Source organism: Maylandia zebra, linkage group LG1 (assembly GCF_041146795.1).
Source record: "Maylandia zebra isolate NMK-2024a linkage group LG1, Mzebra_GT3a, whole genome shotgun sequence".
NCBI lineage: Eukaryota > Metazoa > Chordata > Actinopteri > Cichliformes > Cichlidae > Maylandia > Maylandia zebra.
The window spans coordinates 14334829-14346857 of record NC_135167.1 but is presented as its reverse complement, the minus strand read 5'-3'; the positions used below and the strand labels follow the sequence as shown (position 1 = coordinate 14346857).

Genomic DNA, 12029 nt, shown 5'->3' with positions numbered 1-12029 from the left:
AGTGGGCTACCTCCTTTTAACAAATGAGCCTTCAAATCATAAAGAATGGGCAAGAGGGGAGAGGAGGAAAGGAATGTGGAGAGCGGAAAGAAGAAACGAGTAGAGAGGGAAGAGGGAAAAAGGCAACGGGAACGTAAATTTAGCGATCAGAAAAAGAATTAATGCATATAGAAAAAAAAGGGCAAGGGCATGGAAGAACAGTAACAGTAAAATGGGAATTGGGAAAAATTGAGTTTGAATAAATAAATGCTAAAACACATTAAGCGATTATTACAAAATAGTGTAGCAAAGGGGGAACAGAGGGAAGAAAGTAGTTTACAGGCTATGAAATTATAGGAGAAGGAGAGAGTAAGTCCCAGCTAGACAACTTTTCACTCAAACACACAAACAAGTATCTAACAAATACCACAATTTGTTTTGCATCACAAAACATTTTTGTTATGAATGTCAGATGCACATGAAACTGCGCAATTAATACTGCATATTTACCTTTTCAAAATACAGTAGGTTAAGCTACATGCCTTGATTATACCACTTTTGTCATAGTCTGTGCACATTCATATACACACCCAACTGACTGACTCTGTGACAGTGATGAAGGTGAATCATTCCTATCGTGGGAATATTGCTGTCTGTCAATAGCACGATCTGCACTGATCACATCAGCATAGATTTTTACACTGCACTGGCGTCACTCTGTGTCAGCGAATGTGTGCGTGTTCTTGAACAGTTGAAGGATTACGAGCCAAATGCCTTTGACATCTAAGTGTGCATGCAAGAGAAAGACAGAGGAAAAAACAAAAGAGGGTGGACAGAAAAACACAATGTGGATTGATTTCAGATGATCAATGTCATGATAAGAGAATGAAAGAAGGAAAAGAAGTGAGAGGTATGGAACAAAGTGAAGAGAGGAGTAGGTAGACAAATAAAATATCTGGATTTTGGTTGAGAAAGAGAAAGAGGCATCACAAAAAAAAAATAAAAATGGAGGAACGCTGAAAAAGTCAAGACACAAGGAAACTGGACGAGGACAGTATAGAATGATAGAAGTGGTAGTAATTTTAAAGCTGTAAAAAAGCTGAACACCTTCTCCCTGACTCTGACCTATTGTGTGTTTTAAACTGCAGTGTTGATGAAATGACATCCAAGATTGTCCCTATGTGTTCAATACAATTGGGTTACAAAGTTACAAAGTTACAAAGTCATGTAACTGCTGTTCCAATGCTTCAACATCAGAAAATCAGGTTATGTAGCTCAAATAAAAAAAACAAAAAAATGTAAGAAATAAAAATAAAGAAGCGAAATGGACGTGATGAAAATTGGGAGAAAAGTGTGTGCGGTGATGTTTGTTTCGACCAGAACAGATCAGAAGAGCATTGCCCAAGGCAGTGGGCAGGTGGCTGTCACTGGTGTGTGAATCTGTGAGCGTGCGTGAGCTCGAGTGAGATCCTTAAAACGTGGCTTTATTTTTGCTTTTTAAGGCTGTATTCTCATCTTCTGTCACTAATATTCCTCTTACATAAATAAATATCTTTGACTGTTGGATAATAAAATAAACAAGCTGCTGAGTGATTTTGGGACATTTGGAATGTGTCTTTTTTACAAATTTTCTTTACATGCCGTCCTTGAACGTAGGAAAAATTTATCTTCAGTGATTTGTTCCACCGTTATTTTTGCCTTCAACACAAATTACCGTCTCTGGTGTCATCCCTAATGAACTGCTGGAAAAAGAGCTGACCCACTTTGGAAAGTTCGCTGGTGGCTTTAGAACAGTTTCATTCCACTGCAAAGACGTCAGACTACAGCGCATTCAGTCTCTTCTGAGACATCTACCTGAATGCCTCTTTTCCAGACTCAGGAGGTATCTTTCAAAGTCAATTATTAAAATGCCGGTTTATGAAAGCTTTGCCAGTATGAAATGTTATGTATAGTATGACATTGGACACAAATGCTATTCGTGTCTGCACAAAGGACCCCCACACACTGAAAACAGACATATGAGATGAAATGCAAGAGAGGAGCAGTGGAAGAAAATCAAGGTGATAGCCAGAGATTAGCAATGACAGGTGTGCCTCAGAATCGAGGTATAACTGCATCCTTTTTGAATGTTGAAAATGAGGAAGACAACATGTTTCCAACATTGTATCTGATGGATGAGCAGTCACACATTTGTTACAGGATATCAACTGCTTTTTCAATGAAATCTTTGGCAGACAGTCTGTCAAAGCTAGACTTTTTCCAGATGTTGATTGATTTATTAAATCTCTTCCAAAGATAAGGAGAGTGGTTTGTTGTGAACAGCTGAACAAACCAAAAAAAAAAGGTTAAATCTGAAAAAGATAGTGACTAAATTGAGGAGGAAAAATTGAAGAAAAGTACAGCAAAAAGTCCTGAGCACAGAAAGTGGTGTTCTCTTGGAAGCATTTCACTATCCTCTTTTTCTTCTTTCTGCTTGTTATGAATGTTTTAAGAATGGGAACATTAAACATCAATGGGAGCAAGGATAGAGAAAGGCGAGCAGTAACAGCCGAGCTTAGTGGAAATAAAAACAATGATATGATCCTTTAGAGGAAACACAGCGTATTAGATAATGAAGCTGAAGGAGGAATTGGTTTGAGGGGGCAGTGTTTTCTTAGTTATGGCACTAATCTTAGTGTGGGCTGTAGCAGTTTTATTTTCTTCATTTTAATAAATGCTTCAATGTGTGAAGCGGAGTAGGGTAGGACCCAAGTGGTGAAAGTAACGAAAGTACATTCAACGGATAAGACATTTTTACTCACAAATGTTTATGCTCATAACTCAACAAGAATACAGCGGAAGCTTGGAGATCTGGGTAACAGGCCTTGGGATAATGGACGGAAGGCTTTAGGCAGGTTGCTGCTTTCCAGGGGACCACCATTTCTTTTGATGAACTTGAGGTTCATCTCAGGTTGATGGGCTTCCTGACAAATTTCAGAAGAAATTCTAGACTATGCTGGAAAAAGGAGCTATAAGAAGTTCTGATAGACTGTTTAGACCGAGCTGCAGTCAAGGGCAGCTCTGACATTGCTACCCAAAAAAGAGGTCTCGACTAGCTAAAGAACTGCAGATGAGATTAACTCTGATGTACAGACTGTAAAATTTGTGTTAAATGTGTTTATGTAACACACTTAAAGATTACACGTCAATCATGTCAATTAAACATCATTTCCTAAATGGATTATTATGAATAATTTGATGTGGATTTTTTGGATTTGAGAAATCCAGAAAATTAAGACATTTTTGATTTGTTTAAACTCCAGGATCAGGAAAAGGCATTTCACAGAGTTGATCATTATTATTTATTTAGAATATTAGAGATCTTTAGTTCTGGCAAAACTTTGACTATTTGGATCAGGTTGTTGTATTCAGGCACCACTGTTATTGTAAAAGTGGGGGAAGGACTTAGCCGACCTGTCCCTATTCAAAGAGGCATCAGGCAGGGATGTCCAGAGTTGACCTTTGCGAATGAAGTAATAATCACAGTGAGCTTGTCAGCTATATGCTGATGATGTGACACTTTTTATAACTGGCCAAAAGGACATCAGCATTTTTGGACAGAAACTGGCACTATATGAAGAAGCATCTACTGCTGGTTCAAGGATCATTTTAAAAGACAGTCTTTTTTTCTTTTTTTTTTTAATCCAAAGTACTTTGTGACATAGCCAAGATGTATCTGATTAACCTTCTAATAGGTCAGGCATGCATGAGCATCAAGCATGAGCTGATGTGAAGATCAGATCAAAGTGATAGGATCTGTAAAAATAAAAAAAATAATAAAAAAAAATAAAATTTGTGTATCATAAAATGTTATCTGACACTGAAGATTTTGTTTCTGTTTGGGGAGTCATTAATGTCCAATGTAACTGGTGTCCTTTGCAATGTAATGGCATATTATCTGACTTTTGCATTTTTATTATTCCACTGAATGTAGGTATGTATTTATTCATTTATTTATTTTTGTGTATTTCTTCTTGAGGGTTTTGGGTAGTGGGTTGGGCTAAAATCGTACATATGTTAAAGTTTTGTTTTAGTTATGTTTGCTGGCAAAAAATGATGCCAATGAAGGGTTTGACAAAGGTCAAAGGTCTCCTCTCTTCCCCTCTCCTCAAAAAGAAAGTGTACGTGAGAGAAAGTGGACCACTTAGACAGATCTCTCGTCACACCATCTCCATTATCGCTCCTTTCTAGCTGGGATGCAACTAGATGCCATTTGCACACACACGGACTCGCACACACTCATGCAGGACAGATGCTACAGGGCCAGATTTAGCTACAAGTTTCCCAAGGGGAACACCAGACGCCACCAGTTGTCTGGCGCTCTCCTCCTTTGTTTCCCCTCTCTTCTTGTCTCATTCCCTCTCTCCATCACCCACTCTGCATCCTTTATATTGTTTTTTTCAGCTTCTTCTACGATCCTGTTTATTCACTGACCCTTAAACTGCTCCTGGTCATTTCATCATTTTTTAACCTTTAATAACTCGCATCTTTCAAGGAACGAGTCTTTTTTTTTTTTTTAAGAAATTATCTTTATATGTTTATCAGCCAATTGTTTTCAGCACAGTGTGTATAAATGCATATGTGTCGAGTGATGAAATTGGACAGCAGCAGTCAAGATCACTGAGCTGTGAGGGGAGTTATGATGCACACTACACCAGCTGCATATACCCACACCAAACACACCCTCACAGACTGGGGCCTTCCACCCGATCTCCCTCATTAGGTCTTAGGGGCCGTGGGGAGCATGGCCAAAGTTGGCACAGATTGTTAATGTGTGTGTATATATGTGCATGTGTGGGGCATTATGCCAAGGTTTATATTTGTAGTCCGTGGACTTGTCCCTCTAGTAGTCCACCATCTGAATCCAGCTGGCCGTTAATGGCATTATAGAAATGGAGGCTTTGGTTTTGGATTCAACACATTCTGTCTGTTTAACCACGATTCATCAGACGTGGCATCATCAAAGCTGCTGTTGTAAGAGAGCAAATCTGTCAGTATGAGCATATGTACAGTATGCACGCCTACTGAATATTGCTGGCTCCTGGGTTGTGTGTCTCTGCCAAAGTGTTTCATGTTCAAATGTCTGATCTGTGTTTTGCTGTTCACGATCATTCTATGCATTACTGCTGATATTGAATGCATTAAGTCGGTCTTGCCTTGCCATTTGAGCACGGAGGGTAAGAACTGACAGCAACATTGTAATTACTGTTGCTTTTTTGCAGATTTAATTAAATAAAAAAAAACCTTCTGGGATTGTTAAAAATCTCTTTCAACCTTCTTTCATTTTAATATGTTAATTTTTATACATTTTTTTTTACCTGCAATCACACCCTTGTTCTCTCACTACCACTCCCCTCTCTCTAGGCAGATTTAAGTCCCGCCTCATGACCTTTTGGTCTTCAGCTGACGCATCATTATGACCTCATTAAAAATGGACAGACAGCCATTGCCAGAGGGGTAGTTCTCATAATGTAACCAGGCCATTTAATTGCCTTGCTCCAGAAATTAGCTGCTACATATTGGTGGGTGGGTGCCCTGTATTTGTTCCTTCCTTCAGTTTATCCCCTGCTCGCTTACTCCTCGCCTCCTCTTGTCCTCACAGTGGTGGCTGAGAAAATCCAATATTTTACATGGACAAGTGGGAGTGTATTCACATGATCAGGTGTGTGTTTAAGAGAACATGTAAAGAAAGAACTCAACTCAGAGTTGGTTTACTGACCCTCTGGCCCCTATTCTCTCCTTCTTTCTCAGTCTCCGACAAACACACGCACTTCCTTGCTGCCTCACTTGCTCTTCATCTCACCCTCTCTGTCTCCCAGGGCGACAAAGCTAATTTGAGGCTGATCTTGCCCTTAGGGGTAAACTACAGTATCCACACACACAGAAAGACACACACTACTCCATGTTTTCCTGCCCACTCCACCCTTACCACTTTATCTTCACCTTTCTACCGTGAGCTAGCCCCTGACAACTATAGTTAGCCCTGATACTAACTGATCTAGCCACTTACCATTTATATCTATGCAATTTTGCAGTAACACTGCTTACAGCCAGAAGGGCAGTATGATACATGGAAGGCAATGCTCCTAAATTAGTGTTTTTTGTATATGAAATAGATCCATTGTCCGATTTATTAAGATGCTTACCTGGGTAGATTAATTATGTTAATTAATTTTGATGCTCTGAAATGCTGAGAAGACTTACTAGACCTAAATATGTGCATTATGCAGAAAACTCTTTAATGAACTCACATTTTTGGAAGGAAAACAAGAAATAACATAAAGGTTGAAATATTCACAAGGTTTCACAAAGTAAAAAACTTTTCTTTTATAGTTTAGCAATAGGAAATCACAACTTTTTTCCTGATATTGCATGGTTAATATTTTAAGTCTTTAAAGTCCTTTCAGTAAATTTTTCCAGACAAAGTATGGGTCATGATGCGTTTAATATCTTGACCAAATTCAAGGGGGAAAAAATGGAAAGTGGAAAATTTGAGAAAATCAGCAAGATTTACTAGTTCTTTAAAAATGACAATAATTTGTATATTTTAACAGAACACCTCCAGCAGAGTAAAACTAAGGTGAAGGAAAATGTTCAGTTCTTTTATATAGCTGTTGATCATTTCAAATTTCCCAAGGGTTCAAAAGGAATTAAAACATGGAAATAGGGGGAAATGGATGTATCAATTTTCCAAATGACCTTTATTCATATGTAGAGCGAGAAACCCCTGTATTAAATTCACACATTGCACAACAAATGGGGTGGCTGTGGTCTGTCATGTTGATGTATAGATATGTGGGCCGATGTGTGTGTGCATGATATATGTGTGTAGAGTACGGAGGCAGAGGCAACAAAAGGCAGCTATTTGTTTCCCTGCTTGGGACAGAAAAACACCGATACAATATCCCTCGGCTACATATAGCACATTCCTTTACAATAAAATAAGTGGTTATCTATGAGACTTAAGAGCACATCAGTGCATCTGGTTTTGTTTTCCCTAGATTCCAACTTTTACACAAACTATAGATGAAAAAAAATTACTTAAAACTGTTGTATTAATAGCAAAATGTTAATATAAATAAATTGCCTTGTGTGACTTTTTTTAGACGAGGGAAATGTGGTTTCTTTGTAAAGCAGGAGGATGCAGCCTCAGCTGTGTAAACTGCGAGACTGGTGAAACTGCCAATAATACATGCTATTACACGTGTGTGTGCGTGTTTGTGGCCACATACACATACTCGAGACAAAACAGGAGATGAGACATAGGTTCTGCCTACGTCAGATCAACTGGGAGAACAAACGCTACGACAGCAGCTTGTTGGGAGTGTGTGTGTTTGTGTGTCTCCTTTTGTGAGTGTGTGTGAGTGGAAGAAAGAGAGCGGCAGAGTCGAGCGCTTCTACACTAAAAAGAAACTTCTGGATAATTCTGAAGCTCACAGTGAAAAGTTTCCTGAATTTCATATTTCCTTTGGGGTGTTTATACAATAATGACAAGGTTCTTGTCTTTCAAGATTTCACTATGTGTACAGCTATATTTTTATACTTTTTAAAATCTCCAGTACGTCAAGATGTAAATAAATTCAAAAAAATGTGTATAGAAAGCTCAATGTGCTGTCATGTTTTTGTTTTCTTTCTATAACAGTTTACCTGAACTGATTAAAAAGCAGCGGGTATGGTCCCGACAGGATGCACAAAAACATGAAGGACAATGGCTATAAGACATTTAAAAAAGCATCAGAAAGAGTACAGTAATAATGAGCGGGAGAATAGTAGGGCTAGATGAAGACAGAAATGGATGGAGGAAGGGCTGGCAGGCGTCGGCACAGGCATGCTCCCTGACCACTGTAGGGAAGGGGGCGTAGGCCAGGTCTCCCATCAATTACAACCTTGACCCTCCTCTCTTCTACTCTTTCTCTCTCACACGCTTTCTGCTTCATTCAACCATCCTCCCCCTGCCTCTCATCCTCCCTTGGTCCCTCTCCTCTGCTCCTATAAATCAATCTCTCTCCCCACTCCTCCCCATCTCCTCCCCTCGGTTTCTTGCACCTTCCCCCTTCCTCTATCCCTCTTTCTCTCTCCCAGTCTTTCTCTTTAACACTCGCCACTCCTCTCTCTCCTTTCATCGTTGGAAGTGCAGTGGGAGTAAAAAGGTCAGAGGTGGGCAGACAAGAGGGAGAGAAAGAGGCAAAAGGCAACATGGGAGTGTGAAAATGAGAGAGTGAGTGTATTTAATCAAAGTGGTGTGGGGGCAGATAATACCGCTTGTGTTTTTTTTACCTTTCAACACCACTGAACAACTGCTGAGCGTCGCCGTTAACCTGAAATTTGTATCTTTATTTGAGCAAACCAAAATTAAAAGCCATGTATACAGTGTTGTTAATTGGTCTGCGTGTGTACATGCCCTTATAAATTTCTGAGTGTAACTTGTGAATTTAGATGTTAAAACTAAACTCAACCGTGCATTCTCACACACACACACACACACACACACACACACACACACACACACACACACACACACACACACACACAAATTATCATGTAGAAGTTGCATGTAGCGTTGTTCAATACGTTCATACAAATGAGTAAGCTAATACAACGTTATGTGAAAATTTGCTTAAGATGCAGAATACCTAATTGACGTTAAAATGCTACATGTAGCACATTTAGCCGAAAAATATAAAGAAGAGACCTTTTCCCTTACCCTCCCTCAGCATGCCAACAGTCAGACACTTCATGAAGCGGCAGGCCTGGCACGACTTGCGTCTCCTCTTGGTGATCTCGCACTCATTGGTGGCTGGACAGCTGTACTCAATGTTGCCTGCGGCACGTAGACATGTTGGAGAAAGATAGACAAAAAGGTTTCATTTCAGATAGACACATCAGCACAAACACAGAGCACACAGACACATGTATGCAATACAACAAACCATAAAATGATGACTATGGACAGAACCTCAGAGCAAAAATGCTCCCAGTTTTGGCATTCATGAAGGGTTGTGTGGACTTTGCATATTCTCTTCATGTCGATTTTCATTTATCCATAGGTTTGGATGGGAATGTAGGTGGTTGTCTGCCTCTCTGTTCTAGCCTTATGACTGGCAAACTATCCTGGTTGTACCCTGCATCTTGCCCTGTAGCACCTGGGATATTCTCCAGCATCCCTTTGACCCTTGCTGGATAACCAGTTAAGAAAATAGATGGATGGATGGATTGAGCTACCTCTGTCTTGACCTTTGACAGACCTGCAGTATTTTGACCAGAAAGTGTACTGATATATGTAGGCTGTGTCAGATTAAAGTGGCATATAAGCACTTGACAGGAAGAATATATCACCATGTTCTGCACAGACTTGAAAGAAGGCTTTCACGCTAGCATTACGGGTGTTAGCCACAAACTAATCTAATGTCATATGTGTGCAGTGTCATAGAGAGCACCAAGTGATTTCATTACTGAAAAATAAGGTTTAGAGTGGCTTGTAGATGGGCGAGGAGACAAATGTTTCCCAGTGTTTATTAAACTGCCCAAAATTTTGCCCATTTTTAAAATGTTTTTTCAATTAATTATTCAAAATGTTTGTTTTATTTTACTACAAAATTGGTTGCCAGGAACACCACCTGTATTGCTGTTTAAAAAACACAGAAGTGTATCTGTGTATGCACTAACAGAGGTGATATGTCTACGTTACATGAGACCATAAAGTCAACTAAGATTGCGTGACTTAGCAGCAGGACAGGCGGTGACACTTGGATGCAGTGTTGAAAGCAAGATTATTAACCGAAGTCTATTAACTTCACAACCGAGGCCAACCAAAACATCACTCTGAGTGAGTCTAATAGCACTTCTGTGGGTACTTTACTCTTTCTCATACGTACTGTATTATAGTAGTATATTGTCCTATCTTTTATTTCCTTATACCTTTTATATCTTTTTAATTTTACTAAAATATACTGTACATCTAAACGAGGCATTTTAACATCTTTTTTGGCTCCTGTGGCCATTTTCCTCTCATTTTTTTCCTTCCCACTTGTTAGTCTTCTTATTTGCAGCTCCATTTCTGCTCATTTCCTCCACTTAATTATTTACTTACTCCCAGTTCAGAACAAAACATAGTTATGGATTTGTTGGAACAGCTTGAATTGTTACAGATTGCCCAACCTGTTTCAATGTTCAGGTTTATTTATCAGTATTAAGACCTGCATTCGGATGTGAAAAGAAAAATATCCCTTTCTCTTTCACCAATGCCCACCTGATAACTACAGTATTCCAGCAAGCCAATACATCTCCCACTGAAACAGAGTAAACAGTGATTACTATTGACTGCTGCTGTGGAGAGGATGTTTTCTCATTACTGGCCTGATTAAGGGGCTAGTTAGCTTGGGAAAACGCTAAATGCACAAACACTTCTTAATGGGTAACAAGACACCCATTAATTGGCCTTGTTAGTTAAAGTAAAGGCTAAACATGCTAGATGCTGAGGGAACCCTTACAGTCTAATGGACACTATATGTGGGACTAGTTAGCTTATACACGAGCTTTACATGCTGATGATACATAAGGAGTAGAATAATTCAGCAATTAAGAAGGACACTAAGGCTAAATGTGCTAATGAAACAGAATCTGAATGCATTAATGGGCCTTGCCATTTCAAGAAAACTAGCAAGGGCTGCTAAATTGTTAACTGCAGCAAAGAGCCACTTATACAGCTGGCAGCATTAAGAATAAATATTTAAAACCCTCACTGTGATGAAAAATGTTAACAGCTACACATGCTGATTGCTACTGTGAAGGTAAGTGTTAACAGGCAATAACAAAAACCCATATAATTTATTGATTAAAGTGACAGCCAAGACAGAAACATCTGTGAGACTTCAGATTACAGTACCTGACTGCAACAACACCTAGAAAAAAAATCTGTGGACTTTAGTAATACACATATTTATGCAAAATGTAGTTTACATCAGTCTAATTCATACACATTCAAATGTGTCTGTTACATCTCATGTGATAAATAAACATGCACTGTATGCTGAATCCCTTTCCATGTTCAGATACATATATGCATCAGAGTAGGTGTATAGGGCAGGAATTACATTTGAAAGGTTTATAACAGAATCTCACTCCTCTCTGTGCAGGTATGCCTTTATTTCTCTCTTTAGGTGTCTTACAGTGCACAGGAGTAAGCTTAGATCAGAGAGGGTCTTGGAGGCTCCTGTGTAAAAAAGGCAAGTTTGTATGTGTGTGTTTATGTGAATGACGGGGTATATACGAGGGCCTTAAATCCCCTGCAATCTCTTTTGAGATGTTGGTATGTCCACCCTGCTGCATGACAATTGATCACTATTGTACCGATCATGTAATGTGAATGTTACTGTGTGTTTTGGCTTGCCATCCCCTATGCTGTATCTCTTTTGCCTCTCCTAGCCTGATACCTATAACCCCCCTTTCTCATATACCTTTTGCCTTGGCACTTTGGCTTTTTATACAATAAGGAACAGAAAATATGGGTAGAAGGCAGAGTTGAAAAATGGATAAGGGTTCTCAGTCAAATTTGAATTCACCACAATGCAACTCCTGCACAAAGTATGGATTTTGCAATATTCATTTAAAAAAAGAAAACACAAATATGTATTTATGCCTCCTGAACTATTGAGAAATGTGTCTACTACTGAATAAACATCTTTAAGTCAATATGGGTATTACTTAATACTACCCTAGCGATTTCTCTTTAGTCTCCCACCTGACATTTTTACTGCACATTTTGACTGCTCTTTGTGTGAACATCACTATCCCCTTCTTCATCTTGCTCTTTCGTGCTCTCCACCGCCTTTCTTTTTCCACTCTTGTTGGCTCTCTCTTTCCATTTCATTGCCCTATACCTCCCTTTTCCATACTTTGCCCTCCTCTTCACTCCCCTTTATCCCCCTCTCTCAATAAGGGAGTGATAGATGCAGGTTGTCAGGTGTCGCTGGACTGACGCCACAGAAACAGCAGCTGCCAGAGCCACTTCC

The 12029-nt window shown here is 39.3% G+C and overlaps 1 protein-coding gene across 8 annotated transcripts in view; it reads right to left on the bottom strand.

Annotated features, from left to right (window-relative positions):
• esrrga (estrogen-related receptor gamma a) overlaps positions 1-12029 on the bottom strand; it is a 166013-nt gene that overhangs the window by 35802 nt on the left and 118182 nt on the right. For 6 of the 8 annotated variants that reach the window (XM_024800997.2, XM_023152964.3, XM_023152954.3 and 3 more), the window contains one exon: positions 8711-8839. In XM_024800997.2, the coding sequence (XP_024656765.1) occupies positions 8711-8839 (129 nt within the window). The remainder of the gene's footprint in view (positions 1-8710; positions 8840-12029) is intronic. The other 2 variants (XM_004539519.5, XM_023152944.3) reach the window with 1 other exon arrangement.